Source organism: Cyprinodon variegatus, unplaced genomic scaffold (genome assembly GCF_000732505.1).
Source record: "Cyprinodon variegatus isolate N-32 unplaced genomic scaffold, C_variegatus-1.0 Scaffold1275, whole genome shotgun sequence".
In the NCBI taxonomy this organism is placed as follows: Eukaryota; Metazoa; Chordata; class Actinopteri; order Cyprinodontiformes; family Cyprinodontidae; genus Cyprinodon; species Cyprinodon variegatus.
The window spans coordinates 26,231-54,194 of NW_015151728.1; the positions used below are offsets into that span (position 1 = coordinate 26,231).

Below are 27,964 nucleotides of genomic sequence, written 5' to 3' on the forward strand. Positions count from 1 at the left end.
AACAAAGCATAAAAAAAGTCCTTTATTGTTTTAGAAAACCAAAAAAAGACAATGCACATCAGAAAACAGATGAAAGTAAAGTAAACAGAAGTGTTTTACATTTCCCTTTATTCGAGCCATGCTGAGCCTTGTCTGCCCCTGAAACTGAGGAAACAGCCGACCACAAAGTACCGACACACTCCGGTGATGAGCACAGCACACAGAAAAGTGCAAAGTACATGAATAAACATTTAAAAAGATGACAAAAATAAAGCTTAGAAATGATTTTGTGTTGATATATTTACAATTTTAGATTTTTTTTTATTACTTTTGGTTGATTACAGTTATGTTACATCAAAGCAAAGCATTCCCATTCGTCTGCTCGATCTTCAATGACATGCAGGTACCTTTTGCCATTTCTCTTTAACCTCTTAACCTTCACTGAGTTTGGATGTAGCCTCATCTGTCTTCTGTCTCAAAAAGCAGTAATACATCACATTCTTACACTGACAGACAAGGCCAAACCACAAATTGCTCTGCTCGATAGCTTTAATCAGTAATAAAATGCAACTAACAAAACAGAAAACAATGTCGCTACATGAGATTCATTTTGCCACTAAAGGATTAACTATTTAACTGCACTGCTGATAAGAAGACAATGTGCAGTGCAGACAGGTAAAAGTAGATGTGGAGAGGACGCTGTGAGCTGTGTGGTGTGTTAAGACTTTGCCCTCCTGTGCTCACTGAACTCACAAGAGACTTAAAATTCATTTGTTGGAAAAAGAGTGAGTTTGTCATTCCACAGAGGGGGATGTAGCGCAAGGGCTCATAAACTGAGGAATCTGCCACCTGAGACTCGCTGATGCAGGAAAGCAAATCAAAAAATCTTGGAGGAATTTAAAGCTGGAAGACTTGCTTCCCATCCTCCACCACCTATTGCTACTTTCATCTGTGGAGGAGGGAATTTCAATGACAAGCGCCCACAGCCCTGACTCAGAACCAATCCTGTTATAACTCTCCTGTTTTCCCTGTACCACTCTTGTAAATTCTCAAGCAAAGGGGGAAAAAGAGAAAAAATCCTTCAACATATGCTGTCAAGATTTCTAAGATCCATAGCAGTCTCTGTTTTAGTGACTGCTAGAATGTTTGGGTGTTTTTTACTGTATCTTTTTTTGCACATGTCCTCTGAGTGATGCCATGTCCTTTTCCGTGCATTTAGTATCCCGGCTCCATCAGTCAGCCGTAATACCTCCAGACATTCGATCCATCAAATTGATTCCAAAGGAACAGAAATAACAGGGAATGCTTGTTTGAGCTTTTGTTTGTGCAAGATGGTGTCGGCTTTTGTCAGGTGGGCTTGCATGTGCACACAACTGCATTTTTCTACACATCTCACATATGATATGTGCACCTGTTGTCGTGTGCATATATATATACACATTGTAATTGTGTGTGTTCGGTGAGATGTCATCAAGACAACCCAGGGCGAAGAGCATTCTGCACAGAGATAGCAGGGGCGTACAAGCACCCTCCAGAGCTGATGAGAGTTATGAATTATGGACAGCCTTTGTCTCAGAATGCCACCCCCACAAGTAAAAACATGACTGCAGCCTGAGAAGCCAAGTTCAATAGGCATGAAAACTAAGCAAAAGCTAAAACATACCGTGCCCAGTCTGCAGTCATGTACATTTCGAAAGAGGTTGCCTTGGTTGACTGCGTCCTCCGCCCTCGGTGAACGGACAAGATCAGATCGTGTGGGTGTGGCCTAAGGGCAAATACTGAATTTACATGCATACACCCACGCATACATGTTCACACACATTTACAAGCATATTCCCAGACATGCTAATGCACACACTCACAAAAAACCCGCCTCTAATATGAACAAAGAATATCCTCCTTGCTTAGATACACACTCTTGCTAGGTTAGTAGCAAAACAAAAAAAACAAACAAAAAATAACGCCCACCTTTGTTCCCAATTACCCCTGTGGTTAAGTCATGTGTGAAATCCAATGTGTGAAATCAAACAACACATCCTTTCCTGGCAGATGTTGCAGATTTAGACCTGAAATATGACCAAATCTGTCCTAATGGTGCAGAGGCAAGGGTGATGGGAATTTTAAGTGCTGAAATAACACAATAGGACAGGGTGGCAAATAGAAATGTTTCTTCTGGTTTACAATGTATGGACGAAGTGCATCAAAAAGTTCAACATTTTAAAAGGCTCCAAATATTGACAAGAAAAAAGTATGATGACATCATCAGCAGAGGATCAAGACGATTTCTTCTGGTGAGGATGTCATAGGATGTCTCAAATGTTTTGAGAACTCTCACTTGCACCCATTTTTTGGATTAAACACCCTTCTGATTTTTTTTAACAAAAACCCTTTGTTCTATTTTCTTTTTGACTGAAAATGATGTAATGATAAAACACGTAGAGTATGTGTAGCTTTAGAGAGAAGACGACTCCTTCTGTGACCTAAACTACTTTTCTTTTTTCTTTTTCTTTCTCAAATCTTTATCTCAAGAAACGTTGAAAAATTTAACTTTCCTGTTTGAGGAAATCGTTTATATCTAGAGAAATGCTGACTAGAGCTTGCTTTATGTGCTTAAAAATAAAACTCAAACCAAACCTGTTACTGAAACATGTAAAAATGTAAAAAAAAAAAAACTTTAAGACCTTGCCACCATTATACTCTAATAAGTATTAGAGGGTTAGATGGTGTCCAAATGGAAAGTTTTTTAAAACATAAAAATGAGAAACATGTTCAAGTAATATTTAGCTAAGTGTAATGATAAAGAATTTGTCAAATAACCACAGTCTGCATTTCCTCACTAAAGTTACTGAGAACAAATGCACCAGGAATTGGATGTTTTAGTTTTGTTTTAAATCCACGTTTTAGCTGAGATTAACTCAATAAAAGATTTAACAGAATAGTCAACTTTTTTTCCAGAAACAAAATAAAAAATTCTGGAAACAGACCATGAAGGATCAGATTAGTTATGTTTTTCTACTACACATCCTGTAATATAAAAAAAATTGCCTCATATTAAGATGACTGCTGACATCATTGCCATTAGTGGCATCAGAAAAAAAAGACAGTTTGACTTCACCTTGGATTTCTCACTTAATAATTCGTTATAAAAAGAAAAGCATTTTTTTTTTTTTTTATTTACCCTCATTTTTTAAAACAAACTGACATCCTGTGTATATATTTATCTGTATGTACAATATAAAACAAGACAGCCTACACAATTTACAGTACATAGTCCTGTGGCATGCGATTTTTTTCTCACCGCTCACTCTACTTGGTGCTCCCTCTGCAGCATCTCTTACTGGGATGTTTTTTGTGATATCAAGTGTTTCTGCTGGTGACCCTCAAAGCTGCATGTGAACAGAGACTTAAACACTGTTATAATGAAGATAAGGGCCGAGGGAGGTGGGCAGAAAAAAAAAGAGAGAAGGATTGCAAAGGCACACTAGATAGGCTACTTGCCATTTTTTCAGCTACTTTAAGTCACTTTGTATCTGAGAGGATACAATAATTGGGTTGCTTGCAGACAACAAGCATTAACCAAGCAAGTGATTGGGCAAAGCATCAATCAAGTTCCACAGCGCATTTAAGGATCCAAGGAGAGTGTTGGATTTCTCAGGAATCACAATCCTTGGTCTCCTTCTTTAGACAAACTAAAGTCAAACTTAAGAGATGTGCCTTAGAATGATGCCGTACCCTGAAGGAGACTGAAATTAATGGACTCTACCATCTTTGTACATCACACATTCATTGCAACAGATTTTGGCTTCAGTTAAGAAATGTAACTGGTAAAAAAAAAAAAAAATGATGCCAATCATAAGCCATCTTGGGGCTTTTTTGGCAATTCTTAAAATTAATGATTTACACTTGGCTGTATGTGACAATTTGCAACCTGCTCAGGAGGAGGAGACAAAGAAAAACAGAGACAAAACAAAAAAAAAGATTCTAGCTGTTCTAATAGATGCTTACCTCTATATTAAAAGTATCGCTATAGGCCTTATAAATGCTACTAAATTACTTAGGAGAATATTTGGTAGCAATACATGTAGATGTGGGAGGAGCAATAACAAGTCCATTTTTTGACTTCACCATCAATGCTACATCCTGGTAGTTAACAGCCCCACCCATTGAAGCAGTTGAGGCGCTCATGAGTCAGCCGAGTCCTTCTGTGGTTTCTCATGGGTTCCTTTGTGAGAGCACAAAAGACCGAGCGCATTGAGGTGGATAATTCACACGCCGTGCACCGTGTCTGTCCACATGGATGGGCAAAATTGGCCAGGCCCATGGGGGAGGCAAAGCGGTTTGTGGTTTTAGAGGAAGTTGTTGGAAGCAGCCATACAGAGGCGTGGAGTGACATGAATCAGAGGATCACCGCTCCCTCCTAGTTTCCATCTTTAAAAAAGAAAAATCCCCAAAAATCCAGCTTCCCACACAGTCTCTCTTTTTCCCCCTAATTTCTGACCTACTTATATTCATCTTGTACAAGTGAGGGTGAATGTAAGTATGTTTTTAGTTTCCTTTTCTCACTCTGACTGCATGCCTTAGCCTTTGATTTGATAAATAAATAAAGCTCTTCTGGGGGGGCCTTCCACCTCAATGCACATGGTGCTTCTCTGTACCATCCAAAGCTAAAAGAAGAAACTCAGCAAAAAAGTTCAGCCATCAGCCATGTGATCATTTTGCATCTCAGGCTTCTGCTTTTTTTTGTTTTGTTTTTCTTATTTTTTTTATTCGATATGGGCAAGCATCTTTAATATTTCACCCTTTAAATTATGCATTCATTAAAACTTCTTTTGGAATTATAGTTTCAATTTTTTTTTTTTAAATTACATCCTTTAAACTAGTTGCATTTCACTTTGTTTATAGAAGAGTCTCAGTCTTTGGGAGGGGGGGTTATGAGGCTCTTGGGAGGGGCTGGAGTCTTACATGGCTACAGGAAAGGACGTGACTTTCAGTCCTACACAGTCTGAAAGGCCTTGGTCTGGGCTGGAACCATGAGGGTTGGGGGTGTGGGCCCAGACATGTTCCTGGAGTTGAATTTTGGAGTGATAGGGGGCTCAGGAGTTTTGGGGGGGACCACTGTGGTGTAGGCTGGAGGGGATTGGGGGAAACCTGGAGGTTGTCCATTTTCCTTGAGAGCTGACACGGCAGGTGGACGTGGGCGGTGGCCACGCTGGGTGCTGTTGTGCACCATTGATTGGGTGGAGGAGGCGCCAGAGCGTGAGCTGCCAGAGCGAGATGAGGATAGGGAGTTTGGCTTCACCAATTTGGCCTTGGGAGCCTCGGCATCTTCCCTGAGTATTGGGAAACACAACACATAACATTTATTTGATATAAAAGGCAGCTCTTGAAAAAGAAGACACAACACTATATCATACAGCACAACACTCCTGAATTACACTATTCCAAGGTCTAAGGCACTGGGGAACTATAGTTTACCAGGGTCTCATGTAATTCATGAGATACCCCCAATCCTCATAGTTTTCTGAAACACATTTGCATGGAATAATGAAATCTGCTAGAACTCCAGCTCCCCTGACTCAACTATTGAAAGAAAGAAAAACAATGTTCTTAAACAAACAATGAAATTTCCCCAAATAAATCCCGGTTTGCTTCAGTCTTATTAGGACAGAGTAAAAACCAGTGAGAAAGCTAAAAAAAGAGCCGTCAGTCAGGCTTTTTAAGATGGACCATCCATAACAACAGGCCTTGTTATTTTTCTGTACACTTTCCAAAAGAAATCTGTTATAAGAAAGGATATGGAAAGCACCAGAATTTTGTAAAAAAGCTGCTCCTCTAAATATAAAGTCAGAAAATGCCAGTGACCATGCAAAAGCTTTGCACATTTTAGGATATTACTGTATCATACATTAAGTGCATCCAGAACAATAATTAATAGCATCAAAATTAAATGGATAAGGTTCATGGCATTAAATGTTAAAAGTTAGCAATATTATGCATGGAGCTCAGTCTTTGGAAGTAAATAAGTTTTTTTCCGTTTGAAATAGGAAAAATATTGGAAAATGCAAGGTTGAGACTGCCACGTTGCAATAGGACTGAAAATTACTGCATTTAGACAACATATTTTGAAGCAAATGTTAACAAGAGCACAAGAACTACATAGGTGCCATTATGGAATAGTTACAATATGACAACCCCAACTAAAGATACATCAATAACTGATATGTATATAACTATTAACAGTAAATGTTTAGCAGAATTATTACATAATAAAAAAAGTAAAAAAAGATATAAGTTATCTAAGCGATCTAGTTTGTATAATTTAAAATATAACTGTTTGCAAAATAGTATAACATATGAACTATCACTGTACTGATTGAATAACATTAATTTCTTGTTTTGGCTTGCGTTTTATTTTTGTCAAAAATATAGAATATAATGTACAATATCTACATTTAGTCACAAATGAAAATTCAACAAGCTTTTTTTTTTGCCAATTTAATCTTTAAATTAGGACAATGTTAATAAGTGGATGTTAGCTGCTCAAACTCTACTGTCCATATGTCTGTCTATTTAGTCAGTTGCTTAACTGGTATAGTATTACATTAGTAAATGCTGGGCGGATGATTGCAAATCTTCTAAAAGAGACAAATTAGACTTTTTTATAATAGAGGTAAACATTTAAATGTATTTGCCTTAATTCAGCTGAGCATGCAGCAACATGTGGGAGAGGGGTATAATGGCATAATTAGCATTGTCTATAGCATTGCACTTAGCATTGTCTCTGGTGTCTTACTTTAAGGACTTAATACCACCGCTTTCCACCCTAATCCACAGTTAAAAAACTGTGTCCAAAATTTCATTAAACTGTGTTTCAAACTGCAAAATAGTGATAGTTGATGAGAAAATTACTGAACCTGATCTCATTTGGGGTCTCTTCTTCTTCATACTTCTTTTTTTCTTTCTTCCGGAAGACGAGCCAAACAATTAGTATGACAACAAGGACGCCGAAAGATAATCCCACCACGAATCCCGCTACCATCCCAACATCCCTCACATCTATAGAGGAAAAAAAGAAAAAGTGATGAGAAACAGATTGATTCAGTCTCTGGTAAAATAATATTTCATTTTCCCCATAGTTCTTGCATTTTTTAATAATAATCTTTCACACACAGTTCTAACAGAAAGATTCACTTCTTCACTCGCCTCTTTGACTCTATAATTAATTCAAGGACATTAATTTAACACCAAGGCCTGCAAAGAATTTCTGCTGAGCTGCTAGATCTGTCGCCCCCCCCACCCCCACACATGACCCTGTCAGGGGACTCTGAATGAATGCCTCATTTTGACAGTGAAACATGACATCTGAAGCAGAGAGGGTTACCAGTGGCCATCTCTTTAAGTTTACTGCATTTGAGAGGAGGGTGAAGGGGAGGAGAGGAAGGGTGGAGAATAAATGTATTTGTAGCTGCAGTTTAAAACAATAACCATCGATCAGTGTGGCAGTTTAGTGGAGGTGAAGACTGCGAGGTCAAGTTCCCCCCTACAACTCACGCATCGTGACCTCAATGGTGCAGTTTTCCTCTCCCACATCGTTGCTTGCCGTGCACCTGTAGACACCCGTGCTATCCATTGTGAGATTCCTCAGGGTGACGATCTCTGGGTTCTTCAGATCTGCCAAAAAAAACTTTATATTATCACTGATGAACAGGGAACTGAATCATAAATAACAAAAAGCAGCAGACAAGGATGGAACTATGGGAATATTTTCCAGTGGTGTTCCATTAAACTCAGGAAGACCTGAGGATAGAATCAGGAATTAGTTTGATAGGGAGACAGACTCATGGGATATTTACTCATCTCCACCACTAAAGACCATGTGTTATAAGCTTTAACTAGAGCAATAAATAATGACTGATATTGCTGTGTGTTACTGTACAATGAAAAGTAATTACACTGAACAGGTGGTGCTTGGCTGATGTCATTAACTAGAAGATTTTTGTCTGGACGTGTCACAAAACGAAAGATGGACAGACAGACAGACAGAAAGATGCAAATACATAGTATATCTAATTTCATAAGGTGCTTTTTTCCGGTTGGACTATATAAAAAATTACTGCAAAACCTTTCCTTGTATCGTATAGGATTTCTCTCCACCTCAGCCTCGCTCCCAGAAAATGCTCAGTCCGCTTTTATGCTCACAACTATGATTCACTTGACTTGGCTTGACGTTTCAAATTCATTAGATCTCACTTTCAGCACAAATCCTTGTAATAAAGCAAGTAATCCTAGCAGAATAAAAACAGAACTCACAATGTGGTTCTGTTTGATTCCCAGGAAAAAAAGAAATAGCACTCATATTTGTTTAGTTTTAGGCTTATTGCTAGTACGTAGGGAGAGAATCAGAGCAGCCTAAACATATTAACTGATTACAGTATCAGTGGATGAAACAGGGAAACCAAATCAATGTGTCCCCTTGAGCGAAATGTTGTAACTTTTAATTATTCTTGTGAGGCTGCTAAAGGATTTGCAGAGGGAGAGGGAGGTTTGCCCAGATTTATGTGCCCATGTTTACAGACGTATGAAAGTAAAGAGAAGAGAGGAGGAGTTCCAGTAGTGCATTCATCAGAACCTTCTGAGGTAGTAATGCAGCTTATGAAAAGAAAGAATTCAAAATATAAAATAAATTATTATAGCATTTTGTGCAAAGGAACCAGATGGTGAATCAGCACATCATATCACTCTAGTTTTATCCTTCTTTTTTGGCTCTAATTTTCTTACCTATCAGCGCCAGGTTTGGCAGCTTGCCCAGACTCTTCCCTTTGTCAAGAACTCGCTCCCACTTGTAGCTAATGGGTTCTGAACCATCGATGGATTTACAGCTCAGCTTGACATCCTTGCCCTCCATAAGTTCTCCATCCATCCGGCATGTTGGCTTGGAGGGTTTCTCTGTTAGAAAACAAAAGATGGGCCCCAGAAAAGACAATATTAATCAAAAATAGTTGATAAAGTTTTTTTTTAAGGCACGTAACTCTTATTAGAAAATTTAAAATTTTTTTCAAAAATGGTAAATTACAAGCTACCGGTTAGTTAATAAAAATGTTCACCAGAAAATTGATTTTTAGTGTACTTATTACAGCTATAATGCTGTTATAAGGATACTGGATGGCCAATTCCTATATACATCATTTGAATAGTATTCTGAATTCATATGGTTATGGCATTTTGCACAGCTAATGGCGTAAGACAGTGAAATTTAGCTAAAATTGAAGGTATTTAAACATTATCAGTCTGAATGGCCTTATAGGACTAGTCCAAGCCAATATCTTATTCATGCAGGTTTCTGTCCGAGATCTTAAAAATATAAGCATATAGCATCAGTACTTCCAGTTTTGTCAGTGTCAGGACGTGGCTAACTTGCTTTCATATACATGATCTTTTTTCACTAAATTAGAAATCCAGATTGCTTAAAAGTGCTTAGAGATAGACAAAAAAATCGAAATAGGCTACTACTTATTAGTTCTTTCAAAGTTTGAACATAAATGCTGCATGTTATTCGCTATATAGATACTTTGTGATCACAAGACCTGAAAAAATGCTAGGGAAATATCACTTAGAGGTTAAGTATTATGGCTCAGTCAGGTAGAAGCCGATTCACCAATCAGCTTCCACCTGAGTCTTGGAAGAGAGATGACTTTGAGGGGACTGTCATCCTGTCATCGTCCACATGGCATCAGATAGCTTTTATATGTGAACTATTAAACTATGCTAACCAATCAGAAGTTTCCAAGTAAAGTTAGATGCTAGAAATATGAAACAAGAACTGAATCAGACCCCAGAAAACAACATTTTTGGCTGCTTAGAGTTCATGACTTTCTCGATTCTTTTTGGACCGGTTTAAATGACAGTTTTTGAAAAAGCAATTTCTATGTTTAAAAGTATTGAATTTTTATAATTACTATGAAAATTTAATTTAATTTAATTTTTTGTCATCTCTGGGTTGGTGTGGCCTATTCAGTTTCACTTAATTGGCAATGTGTACAGCTGATAAATAATAACCCATTTAAATTATGCTGGAATCTGCAGTAATTATTTTTATGTTTTCTACTGACTCAAAATTAGATACAAAAAAATTCTGAAACTTGGGAGAAAGTCAAAAAATGTCCATGTTCTTTGCTTTAATGTAATTGAGACCACTTGGTGGAAAAGTAGCATTTATTGATGAGATTGATTTTTTTAATGGTTGTAGGTCTAATTAATTTACAAAACTTAATGTTATTAAATGTAGATCAGCTATGCTGCATGCATTAAACATAATGAGCTAAGACTGGGGGCTTGTTTTAATATAATGGGGGCAATTTAAAATAAAAAGGAAAGAAATAAAGTCTGAGAAAAAAAGTCTACATCCAACCAATGAGTGGTTTATAGTTGCAGTATTCCCTGTATGCAAACGACAGGATGAAATTTAGAAATAACAATTTAGAACTACATTCACAACTTCAAATTGTTTTTTTTTTACTATAAAGGCAATTAAAACTATTCTATAAAAAAAGAAGGGGACAACTAGAATTCACATATATCTGCCATTTCTCTACAAAAGGTATATGTTGCAACACATTCCTTTGTAAATGGACAACTTTAATAAATCAAGACTGCATCTAAGCTTGTCTATTACAGCAGGAAGTCCACATTGCTAAAAGAGGACCCTGTACACACCCCAGTTTCAAATAGAAGTCACCTGAAGGTACAAAATAATTAGACTGATAAAAGCAGTGGAAAGCCTGCAACACTCAGCACCCAAAAGCAGTGAATGACAGGTAGACAGGGCTCCACAAGCACTGGGGACATTTCTGGAGCCCACAGCTTTCTCACTGTGTTTTAGAGTTAAAATGGTGAGCACTGCCCCAACCCAGCTTGGTACTGGGAAGTTGCTAGAGTATATATATATAAAACTGCTCATCTTTATGTAGCAAACACCTTTCAAGGTGCAGGGTTGATGTCAGCCTGAACTAACTAACTCCATCCTTTGGAGTGTTCACCATTTAATTCCTGATTAGAAAATTGGTTAGGATTTTAAGCTAATGACAGGCAGGTGATTGGTCATGACTAATCAAGCTGATTCCGACTAACAACTTTCTTAAAGCATCTGTACGATAAGAGGCCCATTCCTCCATACATCAGAGTCAAAGAAAGGTAAAGTGAAGCAAATATGTGTTTTTCCACATGTAACCGAAAACTGATACAAGAAACCTTAAAACATTTTCAATATCTGCAGAAGTCACTATTAAGGCTGTTTATGAGCAGTGAGGTAAGAAAAGGTCAAATCAGGCTCTCGGGTTAACCACAAACACTCCTTTTATGTTTTTGTGCACAAACCAACAAGAGCACCAGTCATTGAGTAGATAACTGTATGAGAGTTTTTAAAGTAGATAGTTTAGAAAATTTTCCTTCTACCATAGACCCTAGTTAATTTACTCTATGCTTAAATTTGATTGTTTTGGTCGGCCATTTTGAACTTGACTGTAAACTAGTGACACGATAAAAAAGGGCTTTCCAGAGGGAATGGACAAATAGGGCCCCAGACCAGTCCATGAATGCGTGTAGTAACATTTTCTCCACAGGTCAATAGTTTTGGTCATAGTCTGCCACAGCTGGAGGCACAGAGCGGTGGAGCTACAGCCTGCTGAGATCCGTTCAGCTGCTCTGCTTAGATTCTTGCTGAGAGGCACTGCCTCGCTATAAAAAGAAAATGGAGCACAGTTGTCGCCCTCTCTAGTGACATATTTTTATATGATTGGCGGACTAAATTTATATAGCTGTTTTGTGTTTTTGTGCAACTGTCAAATTAGCCATGTAGAGCTGTGTGTGCTTCCTTTTTTAGCTGTTTGTGAGCAAAGTCGGAGAATAAGTAACTCTGACACGGTAACATATTCCGGAGTATGTCAGAAGCAGGATGTCATCGGCTGCCTCTCTCAGCAAGCAATATAATGAGAGCTGCTGATTGAGGTCCACTGAGCATCTGTCAGCTCTGTCATGGTGAGTAAGTTAAAACTGCTGCAGAAGTCCTTAAAAAAGTTTCCTAAACTTGCACCACCAATTCTTTTCCCTCCTAAAGCCCAAAATCTCCACAAGAAAATTCAAACACTCAGTCAAGCAAACAGTAAACACCTTGGCATGAGTGACCAAGCTTGCACATAATGCTATACGCATTGGCAAGCAAACAAATGCAACCACTCGCATTCACTGTCTCACATCAAGCCAGCCACAAGTTCAGCCGCCAAGTTATTATCTTAACGCGGGGGAGCGGGAGGAGAATCTCAAGACGTTCGTCTCTTCTCTGAAGCGAAAGTGTCATGGCAGAGCTGAAGGCAATTTGTAAAAATTGAGCCTCTAAGTCACCAGAATGTCTTTATGGAACTGAGAGGAGAGTGTGAGCAGAGGATTAACAGACTGCTCCATTAGAAAACCAATAACTGCTGGTTGAACTAATCTCCCGTGATGTTTTATTAAATCGCCTGCTTTTCTGACATTGAGAACAATCTTGTTCCTCCCACTGGACGTTATGTTAGGATCTTCTGGCAGAGCTTCTATTCTTCTTTTGCTACCTGTCCTTGAGCACAGTGGAGCTACAGCTGTGGTACAGAACTGATGAAACATGATTCTTTTCTATTTTAAAATGTAATTAAACTATGTTCATTAAATTGGGAAAAGCAAACCATCAGTACTGTAAAAGTTGCATTTGCCTGTCTGTTGTTTTATCCAGTTTTGCTTCAGATATGCTTTGGATAATCAATTCTAAATATTAGACAAAGTTGACCTGAAAAAATATTCCTTTTAAAAACAGAAAAAGTATCCTAATCCCATCAACAACTCATCAAGGAGTTCACAAATCCCCCCAAATCAAAAGGTCTGCTGAGTTAAAGTCAACGTCGATTGTTCAAAGTTCAACAAATGGAATGAATGGAAAAGTTTGAGACAAATAATAAAATAAAGTTTGTTCCTTTATCAGAAAATCCACCAGTTTCTTTTATTGAGGCAAGGAAAACTTTTTAATAATTGCGGAGCAGGGAAAAGCACATAAGCAAGTCTACTTCCGAATGATGAAAAAAAAAATATATACGGTAATACATTTTGAAATAATCTATTCAGACCATATTTTAATAAATATGAGAGGCTGTTATTTGACCTTGTATTAGAAAACATTTAAAAAATTTTAACAAAGAGAAGGTCAGAATTCCTTCACATCAAATCCCTCAAGTTATTGCAGCTTTTGCTGACAAAAGAATAAACAGTAATTGTATGTACAGGTTTATTAGCATTTAATGTAGCCACACATTTTTCCATAGATTTTCTTTTACTTTATAGAGAAAATTATGATTCAGAAATTGCATTCTTTCTTAATTGAATGTATTTTCTGATTAAAACTGTGTCAAAAGAAAATGCAGGAAATCTCTTAGGGGACTGAAACTTTTTTCAGAGTGCTGCATCATTTATCTAACAGGGGATGCTATGTACTTTTGAATTTACCAACATATCTGCTAGTTTGACCCTGAATTCATCCTTTGAAGCTTACTTCTATGTTTTTTTTCTGTCTCAGCTCATCAAGAAACCAATCCAAACGGACCCAAACAGAAGAGACAAAATCAAATCACAACGTCTGTATCAAATCGAATCATTAGATCAGTTAGCATGATGGAGGAAATGTGCCAGTCTAATGATCCTATGATTATGCCTACATGTGTATGTGTGTTATATTCTTTGTGTGTTTTCATTGTAAATGAGTTCTGTCACATCCTAATGGCATGTTTGTGAATCTGCATGTGCATTGTTTTGAATATTTCTGTTGAGTTCATCATTTTAGGATGAGAGTGTGTCTGCAAACACACCCAAAACAATAAGGTTGACCTGGCTCCAGTGGTATTTTCCCCCAGTCTTGACTTTACAGGAGTACTCCCCAGAGTCGGTCAGAACCAGGTCACTGATCAGCAGAGAGGCGTCACCGCCCAGGTACTCCCCGGCAAAGGACAGGCGGCTGGCCTCACTCCCAGTGGCCTCGTTGGTGTAGACCTGCCCTCCAAAGAAGGTAATGATCTGCATGTTAAAAAAAAAAGATGTAATTTAATACTGTAAAATCACTCTGTCTTCTCTGTCACGCAGAGACGCATCTAATATTTTATGAAAAGAGTCAAATCATATCTGCTCTCTCACTTCCTGACAAGTATTTTTCCTATTATGAGTAACAAAAACAAGAAAGCCCAAGTTCCCTCTTGAACCTTATATTTACATCGGAAATGTTAGTTATGTTATTACTGTAAACATTACTCCAATTCCTGTCACTTAGCCCATTTGCCTAACTAGATTTGTCTCATGAGGAACACCCTCAATCTAGTTAACTGGTAGGCAGCCAGGAACATTAAAAATTCCATAATTCCAAAGATGGTTCATGCACGACTGGTACATAAGCATAGCGCCGCCTCACTGTCTGCTCACAGTGTTGAAAAATTCAGATCCCCAGTAACAATGTTAACAATTACTTTATAATCAACCCTGGGACGGAATATTTTACACATGAATGCATCTGCTGAGATGCCGAGACTTTAGTTCTGCTGATTATTTGTGAGACCTACTATCTCCTTATGGTCTTTGCACAAGCAAAGCTGTCAAAGTAACCATACAAAAGGACAGAAAATGTATTCAGCTGCTGATAAAAGATTAAGGCACCCACTGTGGCATAGATGAAATGTTGAAGCAGAATAACAAGCCACAAAGAAGCATAGCAAAGTGCATAATGTAACACACTTATTTTTCAGACAGCACATTTCACATTGCCTTGCGTGGCCATTAGTTTTTTTTTGTCACTCTTTATTATTCATCTGTAAAAAAACATTAAAAAAAACAAATGAAAAAAAAATCAGTTTCTCTGCTGTGTTACCTAACGCAATAAACTTGATAATGTAGAGCAGTGTTTTGTGATAGCATAAGCAGTTAAGTGTCACAATTCATTTAAGGCTGCCAGTTTAGAGACTTGCATTCTTTGTTTTACTGTAATGATGCAATGCTATGAAGTAGAGTAATTAATGATTAAAGTAGAAAAAATGTCAGTAAAAGGCTAAAAATAGTACTAAACCACTGATTAGCAATGTAAGCATAAATCTTACAACAAACGCATTATAAAATCTCTAAATCATATAAATAATGTAGAAGGAGGGGGATGTGAATTTCAACTCTGGTACAGATTTTGTCTGTTGGGGAAGCTTATATTAGATAATTGTAAAAAAAAAAAAATAAATAAAAATCATGCCTTGCTATTTGTGTATGCATGTGGTTTGGAAATCTGCTTAGTACAACTCAGGCTAAAAGTTGAGGGTATCTATAATGGCAGTTTTTATGTTTCTTTGCTTCAAATTGAGAAAATTAGGTAATTGTTTAAACCTCTTATATAGTTTCAACAAAGAAACATTTGAGCTTTTAAACTTTATTTCATTCTGAGTAGACTGTAAACCCTTCCTGTACCAAATATGCTCATTTATATCAAATATATACAATAATGTTTAGATGCAACACTGAAAAATATTTTGAAGGTGGGTAATTAAAGCACATTGAGATTGGTTAAAGTTGTTAACAGCAGATCAAAGCTTCACATATTCTGGCACTTAAATTTCACTGGATCATCACTTAACTTCAGAATTTTTGTGATCAAACAAACCAATTTAACACCCATCTTTAGGTTACAGTAGGCAAAAAAATCAGTGAATTGTACTGCTTCAACTGTATCAAGAGGAAATAACAGATGAGTAATGTGACTGTAGGCATGTTCATTTTCAACTCTTTAAACGTTTCTTCTCGGCTCCGTGTTCCTCTCCTTTTTCTCTGCTGCTCTATCCGCATGCACAAACACAAACAAACACTGCTGTCACAGTGGCCTATTACTCAGGGCAAGTGAGAGCCTGCAGATGGGGCCTGCTAAATGCTGGTGCCAGAGTACATCAGCGCCGAAGAAATGGGGGCACCTGCTGGGACCACAGGTGACCACTGGCCACTTACACATGCATATACCTAGCTCCTCACACACACTAATATCTAAGGGCACTCTCCATAAATGTAAACAGTCATACATTGTGGTGGAAAACATAAACAAACGTGGCACTATCATAAAATATTTTAAAGATATTTGCCTATGGGCCTTCCTTTGATGCTTTTATGAACTGTGGACATGTATTACTCATACATATGTGAGCACAGACTGCTCCATATGACTATGTGTATCTAGGCCGCCGGTTATGTCTGGGTGTAGACTGCAAACACTCTTATGAGACTGAGATACCAAAATGCCCATGAGTGCCAGGAATCAGGTTAAAAATAACGAAATGACCACAGGCTGTTGATATAATTTCTAATTAAAATGAGGTGGTTTGTTTATTCATCGTGAACTAAAATACTTGATGAGATATTTCCCCCCCGCCCCGATGCATTCTTCAGGTTTAATTAAAGAAATGTGAAATAAACAAATGTCGTGCATCCATGCATTAATCTTGTATTGCCAATTAGGCCTCCAAAAGAATGTTAATGAGATTATATAAGGATCATTTTTCTTTTTCTGTAAAATATTTTTTTTTTATTATTTATAGTGGTGTTCCACTGTTTATATACGGCTAAGATTCAGAGTCGTTCTTTTAGTGAAGATCAGTGAAACCGGATGAGATCAAAGAGTACCCCCACCCCCCCAGTTCACATGAATATTTCAGTTAGTTTTAGCCTTAAAACACCTCAAAAAACTCAGGGGGGCTTCAAATCACTGTGTGTGTACTGAATGCTTTTTAAAACAAGAATAATTTAGACTATTTTTATAGTTCTGTTTAATTTGAACATAACTTGATGACAGCTCTATATTATATCAGTGTAACACACATATGTACTGAACTGGTGCTCATTGCTTCCTCAACTCTACAGCCGCTACCAAAGTAACCCAGATCTGTTATTCGAGCATGTTGGGTTTGTAATAAAATGGGATAGATAATATCCACTCAACCACTTCTTGTCAACTTTCAACTTCTAATATCCAGAGAAGTTAATATTCGTCTTGGTGGCTAAAGCTATTTGTAGCTTAGCTTTGAGAAGCTTTAGTTTTACATAGTTTTGATTCGCAACATCGCTTAATTATTGGTTTGTCATAGAATGCAGGAAAGGTAAAAACACCCTTTAAATAACTTATCAGTCTTATTCGCTTGGATTCACAGGGGTAATAGACTGTAACCATTAACCATGAAATTGCTCAAATGTTAAGAGGAAAATGTATTTGCCGGATGGAAACACTGCAATTACATCACAAAGATCAATTGATTTGCAACTGGACCTTACTGCCTTGTAAAAAGATAAAGATAAAGATAATTTGTTCCTTTTTTGACAGAGCCATCTATTTACTGTTACCTTTTTAATAAAGCTTATGAATAAGTGCTTTTATGCTCTTTTTGTAAGTTTGCTTTTGTCTCCTCGAACCACAGGTTGGTCTTCGTTTAAAGCTCCTCACACTGTGCCTGTTTCTGCTGGAGGTTTCTTCCTGTTAAAAGGAAGTTTTTCCTCTCCACAGTTGCTGCATGCTTGGTGTGAGGAATTGCTATAGAGTCAAAAATAAAATGCAAGCAAATATTGTAACAAGCCCATCCAGGAGGAGTGAATCCTGATAAAATCAGCTTAGTTTCCTTCAATAGAAAAACTTAAACTAATGTGACTGCATAGCCAGATTAAATCTTTTTTGAAAAGTGCCTTACGATAACATTTGTTTTAAATTGGTGCTTTACGAATAAACTGAATAGATGTGAAATTATATGAATTTTGCAGAAACTTGTGTCTCAACCTCTAATGTCCAGACTCATTAACATAAATGGTAAAGCTAAATATTAAAGAGTAACCCCATTTACAAATACTGCCTCTAAGTAGAAAAGAGTGACTCATTCATCAAGCTGTAGGCTTGGTCTCATAATCAAATTTTTGAATGTTTGATTTTAATTAATGGTGCCTTCAGTACCATCATCCCTTTAAATATTCATCACAATATGGTAGCTTTTTTCTGAGATCATTAAAAAGTAACACTTGTTTTATTCATGTCTTTTTATCGGAGCTCTTTTTCTTCTGCTCTATGTTCCACAGTTTATCCATTTTGACAGTTTTACATCTCAAAAAGATTCTGTCTCCATTTCTTTAGACATTAGTGAGAGTTATGCCATCTTAAATCTTCAGCATTATAAAAAACTAAACTAAAACATAAACCACATAAATGCCACAGAAATTATTATAAAAGACAACTGACATGTTTGGAAAAGCAAAATGAATATGAGATTTAAAATGTAAGCGGAAAACAGCAGAACCTTTTGAGTGAATCACAATCTAACAATTTAATGATCACAACCACTGTTAAGGAGTTTGATCATGAGAAAATCGCTTTCTGTGATGGAAAAATTTAATTTAATACTGAAGTAAATATATTTCATGTTTTAGAATTTTTTTATTAACCTTTTTTTTTTTTTTTTTTTAATCATTTTCACAATATTCTACAGTTTCCAGGAATTTCTAAAAATGTATACATGGAATATTTTCAACATTTCTCAGCTCCACGTTTCATGGAAAGATGGACTTTGTGCAGGGCTCTACTCATTTTTTTTTATTTCATAATATGTTGTTGAAAAATCTCCCAGTGGTGACTCCTATTGTTAAAGTAAAAAACTTTAGTGCCATAATAAACCATATTTCAGGTGTGTTTCAATCACTTTAGTTTCTATCTTTATAAACTTAATTCAAAGCTAAGTTTTTCTATACTGTCATAACTTTTATTGTGATATAAAATGATCAATGTACCTCCTGTGAATGAGATTTTTTTTTCTTTAAAGACTCTTTGATAAGGTTAGTAGTCTTTTGGTTGTCTATCATAGTTATTTTCTGCTTGCTGTTGGGGTGCTGAAAAACTGGAAGGTCTTTGCATGTAGGGAAATTTTTTAAAACCATAATTTCATAGCTTATTTTTGCCTCGTATCTTTTTGTATTAGTTGAATCAAAGCATTAAATCATAGTAAACTGTGGCTGAGAGGTGATTCCTATATTGTATCAATGTTAGCAGCTAATATCTCATCAATTTTTCAGATTACCAAAAGCTATAACATTGGATATACATTTTAAAGGCGACAAAGCAAATATGCAACAATAGAAGACATAAAAAAAGCAGTTCTGGAATAATAAAGACAATAAAATCTTGAGTCTTTTAACGATCAGTCCAAAGTAGCTGCTACATCTTTTAGTGAATTGTCTTTAACAAAATAACCTTTCAAATAACTTGTCCTGTTGCTTTATCACCACTAGTTTCCTTAACAATTTTAAGAACTCTACATAATTACAAACCTAAATCCAACAATAAGTGACATTTTACAGTTAATAAATGTTTTGAAAAATTATTATATATTATTATTAATAATGTTTATATATTTGGTAGTTCTAGCTTCTATGCAAAAACAAAAAGGCCAACTTCCAGACCATTAAAAGAATTGCAGCCGTGTTTTTTGGCAACTAGTCCATAATCAATATATAGCTGAGGGGTTTTTAAGACAATGGAAAGAAACTAGATGAAAAGAAAGGAAGAAGTTAAAAATAATCAAAATCCTTGGGTAAGGAGCAAGCAATGACTATTCCCAACAGCAATTCATCTTGTTATGGTAAAAGAAAACTATTTCCAACAATAAAATAAGATGAGTTAATTCACAGAGAGTAACAAATCTTACCACTTTCTGCTTTGAGTTAGGTTTCTGCAGCAGCCACTCGATGTCAAGAGAGCCAGAAGATTGGAATTGGTGGTGGCATGGTAAGGTGGCATTGTCCCCAACAACCTTCTTCATCTCTGTCTGGGCCCCCACTGACAGCAGGCTGAACAGAACTGAGAAAGGAGAGAGGAAGAGATGCAAAAGATAGCGGTGAGATGTCAGGTCAGAACAGTTACCTAACTCTTGAATGAGAGTGGCAGGTTATTTAGGTAGCAAGTAAATAATAGAGATAGAAAACTGCATTGGAAGATGCTAACAAGAACTCTACAATCAGCTAAAAAGGATAATGGCAACCAATCAATATATCATATATGTCTTTACAAAGGACAATAAAGAAAGAAAAGGTTTTCCAAGGAGATTGATATCAGCATAAGTGGTCAAACAGACGTACAGTATGAGTATGACAGCAAGAGGAAGATCTCAGCATTAGCTGACGTTTTGGTCTTGCGTACTGCCATCACACATGCACTTTCCTATTAGCAAATAATACCAGTTGTAAGATTTTGTGAGATTCAATCAGACTTCTGCACACAGCTTCAGTGAACTTTACAAACACAACAAATGCCTAAAGCTTCCACAGTATTTAAAGTTGAAGCCTCTGTTGCATTAAAGAAAGAATGTATTGATTCAAAGTGCGTGTATGCACATGAGAGTAACTTCAGGCACTGGCCAGATTGGCAGGACTTGTGGGAGAGCACAGAGGCTAATTTATTGGAGGATACTGGACCGCCCCGTAGGCTTCAGTAGAATTAAATAAAGGCGTCACTATGGTTAGCTGGAAGCTGAAATTATAGATTGTGTGCGTGTGTTACTGGTAGATACCCTGGGTCCGAAATTGGTGACTCATTTCTGAGGCATTAAAGTTCCTCCAACTGGTACAATAGAGCACACAATGCTGCAGAGCTCAGCTAATCTTACACAACAAAATGTCTATTTTTGGCTACATGACATTACATGGAATGGCCTATTTTTTAGTTAAATACCAAGTGAAGCAACAGCTTAGAAAGCTCCTTAAATAAGATGCATTAAATGCCCCATTCTTATAAGTTTAAATGGAGCAAAAATGCCAACAAGATATAAAAGATAAGCATCTATCATGTCATTCACATCATGTATTTTTTAGAGGTCTACATCTGCTCTGTGACTCATCCTGGACATACTGACAGTGAAAATGCCTTTGTATGCAGCAGACATAATCATGGGCTGTCAAATGTTCCTCAGAAGGCCAGCCCTCACTGGGCCGCTGTCCACTTGTTTACTGGTCCAACCTCTCAGGAGCCAACACCCTGCCCCATAAGTGATCTCTGGGCCAATGAAAATGTCAGTACTGCACTCTGAAAGCAGTCAGTGTTCATGAAGGAAAAGAGCAGCTTTAAGAAATCCTCTTCCTTCTGCAGTCTGCGCAGATGGCATCAACATTGACTAAAGTTTTGTTTAAAGTTAGTTATGAGTTATCCATATGAAACCAAAGTTTGACATGTCTCTTTGATAGGGATAAAGCAAAAGTTTTGCACTGTGGATAGACCGTTACGCTGCCATTTTGTTTTTACTTGACCGGCCCTAGACAATAGCTGGCCAGTCATAAACCCAAAAACCTGATCTTTTTTTGATCATCTCACAAAAACAGAACTAGGATGCCTTAATACAACAACTCTCTTCAGTGCGTGCTGATGTTGGTAGTAAGTGAAAAAATCTAAATTCCTTAAAAAACCCAAATTTTTGTATCAATAAAGCATGTAAATGTTAAATGAATGGAAATGCCAAGCTGTAAAAACCTACTGTATGAAGAAAAATCTTTTTTCTGCTTAAGCATGTGTGTTGTATGTTCATGATCCAACAACGACTAGTACAGACCCCTGTTACAGTAATGTCACAATAATGTATTAATTGCTTGTGTATGTTAACTGGTGAAGAGGAGAATTTACCAGGAGATGACCTCAGTCAAAATCAAAGAGGCTGAATATAAAAAATAAATTAAAAAAATAACATTTAATATTGAACTGATTAAGCTTTCAGCCTCTTTTTCTTATTGTGGCTTTTTAGATTTTAAGAAAAAAATGACAACCTTTTGAAAATCTACCAAGTTAAGGTAAATCTCTTGTAAATTATCTTGTAGGTTCACAGTAAATAATGCTAACCGGTCTATAACATATTATCATTGAATAGTTTGCAAACTAGTTTGCAAGCTGAACAGAAACATTGTACAGTTTGTCTTAAAGTGCCTCACAAGCGAAGGTGTTAAATCTAGAAGAATTCTTCTATCTATTTTGCAACACAAAACTTCCACAATAAATTACAATCTTTTATTTTCCTTTGGTACACTTGTTCTCATCAGTTTACACAAATAAAAGAAAAGACGGGGCCAACCCCTCATCGAGGAACTCCTAAGCCATGAAGGTATTCCTTTTTATGACTTATTAATGCCACATTTGCAGGGTCATTCATCTTGTAGGCTCCCCACCGATATTGGTTTGGAAGAGAGGGCTTTTCAGTGCGTAGAACTCTTGGGAGTGAGAATACCCAGACATGTGTGTGAGCGCAGCTGGTTGAACCTAATGGTGCGAGTTAATGTTTGGTGGTGGCAGGGGGATCTGCTGGGAAACCTGTACCCACAGTCTCCCTGCAGCTCTTTAAGCAAGCCTCTGTAATCAGTGCCCCTGCACTAATTAGCAGCCCAGGGCTTTACCCACTGCAGAGTGGGTGGTCTCAGCTTACCTTATTTCTCATGTTCTGCTGCCTAAGCTTTTGATTATGTTTGTAAACTGTTTATATGACTGAGGATATTAGCAATTTTCATCCAGAATTATTTAACTTTTCAGAAACTTACAGTAAATGTACAGTACAGGTGCATAATGACTGCCCAAACTATCGTAGGGTTTAGAGCAGTGATTCCCAACAATGCAAAGCACTCACGGACCCAACAGTGGTCCGTGAGTGCGTTGCAAGGGGTATATGAACATATTTTATTTATCAGGTAATAAAATAGTCTGATTTGGTCTTCTTTGTGAGGACCCAACTAAAAAAAGTATGTTTTTTCTCATATGTCTGAGTTCACCTTCAGCTTTGACACAATTAAAACCAAGCAGAGGAACAGACTGGATTTAGAAAACATCCTGGTATCAGCTGTTTTCCCACATCTGAGCTCATCAAAGCAGCTCAGGTGTGAGGTGTGAGTGTTCAAAACAAAGTAAAACAAACGGAGTCAGCCTGACTATTATTTTTGTTCAAGATTTTGTCCCTAATTTCTCAAGATTATATCTGATTATAGGGGAGTTACTCAGAGAAGCTCCAGTTTTATAAAGGCAGATTTATAGTATGATTTTATTTTGTAGGCCTATTTATTTTCATTCTTAACTAGCTTCCAGGCAACATATTTATGTCGTTTTTTTATTTGAGTTTGAATGAATAAAATTCCAAAGAATTAAATTCTGAAGTTAATAAGATTGAATAAAAAACTTTTTATTTTAAAATTAGCTATTGTAATTTCAAATTTTGGGCAGTCATCAATACTTTTGACTGAGGGGGGGTATTCATGCTAAAACAAAATGCCCAAAGCGGTACACAAGTCCAAAAAGTTTGGGAAACACTGGTTTAGAGTACCATACATACATGGTTTACACACAAAGGCCTGCTATGCTAGTATTGAAAATAATATGTAGAGGTTATGTTTTTTTTTTCCCCCTACACAGGAACCATTTATGGTCATTTAAAAGGGCTTATGCAAAAGGGAGAGCCTAACATGGCAACTCTCCAAAAACAGGTTACCTTGATGGAAGTTTTTAGATTGTATTTGAATTGGCCCCTTTCTCAATTAACACAGCTGGGCTATCTGGACTGTGAGACCTCACCGTATGAGTAAACAACAGTGTACCCAACTAAACTCATCACTGTGGAACACTTTGCACTCATGTCATGAACATTTCTGTATTGCTTCATGACCTTGGCTTTCAATTTGCTGCAAAGTCACTGAGAGACAATAAAAAACTGGAAACATTTTAGCATCAGCTTGGAAAATATTCCTTGTCACAGTTGCGTGTATGCATTCATGCATTTTTATGAGATTCCACACGGACTTGAGAGAGGCCATCAAAATGAATGTGGCCATCTTGAAGGGGAGATAAATGTGGAGAGGCCTTGCGATAGGGTATTGGTGCCACATCCTAACCCAAATCCTATATCCCACTTTCTCTCCCATTGTGTCTTCTTTATTCCCTGCTTTTGGATAAGCTTTTTGCTTTGTGGAAAGTTTCAATCTCTGCACTCTGAAAGAAAGAAAAGCAGCATATCACAATTAACAAAAGTGGGAGCTAACATCAGAGGTTTTAGAAAGAGAGAGGGTGTGAGGGAGAAAGATAGACACATTTGACAAAGCAGGAGAGAGAGTGAGAAGCTTGGGTGAAATATGGAGGAACCAATTTCTATGAAAGGGCCCTAGGGGGAGTTGTGCTCCAGTAAATCCGCCTTACAGAACCCTGCAATCTCATTATAGTGTAGCCAGTGAGACGGACAGACAGACAAACAAGACAGGCCTGGATCTTTCACAGTGCCCCAAAGTCAAGCCCCATATCCCCCCAGTCAGCACATCGGCCTGGCTGGGGCCTTTGCCATGTCCAAAGCTTTATGACCTCTAGTACTCAAACACAACAGCTCAAAAAGGGAAAATGAAAGGACAGAGAAAAATGGGCTGAGGGAGGGGAGGGAGGAATGGTGCATTGCCTTATTTTGAGCTCTAACACCAGGCTAAGTCACTGGTGTGGAGGAAGGATTATAGCATCACAAAGGTGGTTTTAGATACAGTAAACCTAAAGCACAAAGATAAATATAGGTTGGAGGTACCCTAGATCACAATTTTCTCTTTGTGAGAGTATCTCTCTGTGCACCAAATTACCATGCAAAGCATACCTGTTCCTATATTTGACACATGAATTATGGGAAAACATTCTCTGTTGAAAAGACAAATCAACAACTGCCCAGCTACAGCTCAGACAGAAGTAACTTTATGGAACAATAAACTGGTTCCTTGGCAATAAAACCAATACTAGTTTCAAACAAACACACCCTACTGATGTTTGAGTGACACCTGGAGTCTCATTGGAACGGGCAAAACAATTACTGCCAATATGTGCCAGAACAGCTCATCTTCTGTAATTACTAAGCTTCTCTGGGAATGGATCCTAATACAAAGAAGCAAGGGGACAGGTGGCAGTTTGAGTTTGATGCATGCAACTAGAAAAAAATTCACATAGCAAATGCATATACAAGCTATCCGTTCTAACTGCTGACAAAAAGCAGGAATTTTTTTAGCTGACTTGGGGACATGCTGAGAGGAGCATAGGCCATGGGGCTGCAGCGATAACTCAGAGCTCAGCATGTTGTTTTGCAGCCTTTGTTTCACTTTATCTACTGTGAGACCAAGACTGTCTGTTCAACTATACAACCTACACTTTATGATTACATTGAAAGTCCCAGATTTAGACATAGGTTAAGCTTATTCCTCTTTTGAAGGAGACACAAAAACACATTGATCTTAGCTGGGCAGATGCTGGAGAAAAATTAATCAACCGACATTGCATACTTTCATGTTCAGAGAAAGCTTCTTTACAGTCATTAAACAATTTCTTAGGCACTACCACTTAAAATTCTACTGTAGAGCATTAAAATGCATGCTCACTTCAATCTGTTTTAGTTTCAAGGTTTAACTCATGAATTCATTACCTTTATGAAATGTAAAATTCTTCTTTTTCTAATTCTGAATCAGTCTTAGATAGAATACAAACCTGTGTTCCTCTTGACTTCGCAACCAGCAACCACTATATGCTGACATGGTGCTTTTGTTAATAAACCTGTATAGTTAATCAAGAATGATCTGAATAACACTTTTTGTAATCTGTCTGTCTATCTAAAGGGATTTTTCCCTCTCCATTGTCACTACAAGCATACTTAGTGTGAAGGATTGCCTTCGAGTTGATGAGTCGATGCCATGACCTGGTTTTATTTAGATAGAAAACTTTGAATTAATTCGACTGTATGATCGGGTGACTGTAAAGTGAGTTGAGATGACATGTGTTGTGAATTGTCGCTATATAAACAAAACTATATTGAACTGATAAAAAGATATGAATCCACAGGAGATATCCTTGGAAATGAAGATGGAAAAAACAAAGCAAGTATCAGCTTTAAAATTAATCTTCTTACCTGAAAGGGGGGCAAATGAAAAAAAAAGATAAGGACTGATGGGAATACAAAAAACCCCCAAGAAAACGGAATACCACGGACCTCTGAATAATGTAAGCCCCTGTGGTAAATGTTCACCTTGTGCTGCCTTTATTGCCTTCATTAGCTTCCCTTTCATGGCCTTGTCACTATTGTCATGTTGAGCAATAGCGATATCGTCCTGCTCACACATTCCCAAAATAGATCCAAAATTAGTTTTATAAAAGCCACTTTTAATTCCCCCAAAGTGTTCCGTACTTTCCTGTGCAAAACAAGGATACAGGGACGATGAGAGAGAGAAAAAAAAAGCTAATTACACCGTCGCCCAGGGGAGTGAAAACGCAATGAAACCTGCTTACATGGCTATACACATCTTATCAATGTGGCATCACCCACACTCATGGGTGTAGCTGTCCAAGATACTCTGGCTGCTCCATAAATCTTCCCGTTTTAACCTGAAACTGTTCAGGGAACTCAAGCATCTCATCAGGAACAACACTTTTTAGTCAAAAAGTACAAATACACAATATGTTCACCACCCTGCATGGTTGATACAAAATATATGCTTCCTTTTACCCTGTTTATGTAGGTTTGCATTGGTAAAAACCTAAGCTGTTGCTTAAACACATGGAAAAGTTTATAGTATACCCCACCTGTTAGAAAACCACAATTCATCGCTTTTTACAATTATGCTTTTAATAGGATTCAGAATTTAAATACAGCAATACAACCCAAACACTTCAGCTGGTTATTAAAGGTGAAGCCACCTACAAGCCTACATGTGCTAAAGAAAAAAAATTTCCTCCCTTTAATGTTTTTCAAGTGGACAAAAAGTCCAAATGTCAAGTGGTCTGCTTTGTACCAGATAATACGCCTCAGTTAAATGGGGCTTGGACAGTGACCTCTCCATGAAACAACAAATCGTCCCAACATCTGGCAAAGCCTAAATAAACCAGCATGTATGAAGAGTGCGTTTGTTCTGCATGAACGTCCCTGTATCTATGAGACAGGCAACAAAGGAGACAGGCAGTTACCATCTTTATGAAACTTATTATCAAGGTGACTAAAGGTGTGTGTGTGCATGCAAGGGTGTGAATGTGTATGTAATGTGTTTGTAAAGGGCAAATTTACCCTGCAGCACATGCACACAGCCTTGACTAAACCTGCTGTTTCCTACTGAGAACATGTATTAAACCAGGACAGGAGAGGATGTCCTTTCACATATGAAAAATATAAAAAGAAAAGTCATTCTGAATAAAACACTTTTGTCATGCTGCTGCTGAGGTTTTTGCTGAAATCCATTTTTGTCGGCGTGCAGATCTAAAGCTGAGGAGAATAACAATTGCATTGTTTCAAAGCAAGCAAATATTGGTTATCAAAAGAAAACAACTCCAAATCCAATTTGGGAGATTGTATTTGCTTGGCCAGAATCTCATTTGGCCCAAAAAATGAAAGTATCTCCTGCAAAATTTTGATTATTTCTTCAGGATATATACAATTTTACTTCCAAGTTTGAGCTGAACTCTTCGTAGCTGTAACAAAAAACTGCAACATTGTTTTTGTATCTTAAAAATGCATTTGTATTTTGCCCTCCATAGCTAAAGATAAAAAAAAAACATTCACCTAAATCAAAACTGGCTTTCAAATAGTATCTGCATTACTGTGTAATGACTAAATAACACCACCTTTGAAAGGAACAGTTTTAAAATATTTTGGTGCAACGGACCATCAGGAAAAATTCCCCATATTAAGAACCGACCTTTCAGACACTTAGATGGGTATGGCTTATTGCAGTCTAACAAAAGAAACCAAATGTCCCCCATTCCAAATGGGTGGACCCCTTGGTCTGTTCCAATTTGCATGTTTTCAAAACAAGCCTTTATTGGGCTACTGTGTAAAACCTCGAACTTAACGCTATTCCTGACATTTTGAATTGAAAAAGCTTCTTGAATGGGAAGAGAAATGTCTTC

The 27,964-nt window shown here is 37.3% G+C and overlaps 1 protein-coding gene across 1 annotated transcript in view; it reads right to left on the bottom strand.

The window, feature by feature from the left end:
- Window positions 1-3,151: 3,151 nt before the first annotated feature.
- Window positions 3,152-27,964, bottom strand: part of clmp (CXADR-like membrane protein) — an 80,050-nt gene continuing 55,237 nt past the window's right edge. Inside the window, exons 2-7 of the mRNA XM_015401942.1 lie at window positions 19,743-19,894; window positions 13,863-14,067; window positions 8,758-8,925; window positions 7,531-7,650; window positions 6,894-7,035; window positions 3,152-5,309 (exon numbers count right to left, since the gene is read on the bottom strand). Coding sequence (XP_015257428.1) covers window positions 4,973-5,309; window positions 6,894-7,035; window positions 7,531-7,650; window positions 8,758-8,925; window positions 13,863-14,067; window positions 19,743-19,894 — 1,124 coding nt within the window. The 3' untranslated portion in view covers window positions 3,152-4,972. The remainder of the gene's footprint in view (window positions 5,310-6,893; window positions 7,036-7,530; window positions 7,651-8,757; window positions 8,926-13,862; window positions 14,068-19,742; window positions 19,895-27,964) is intronic.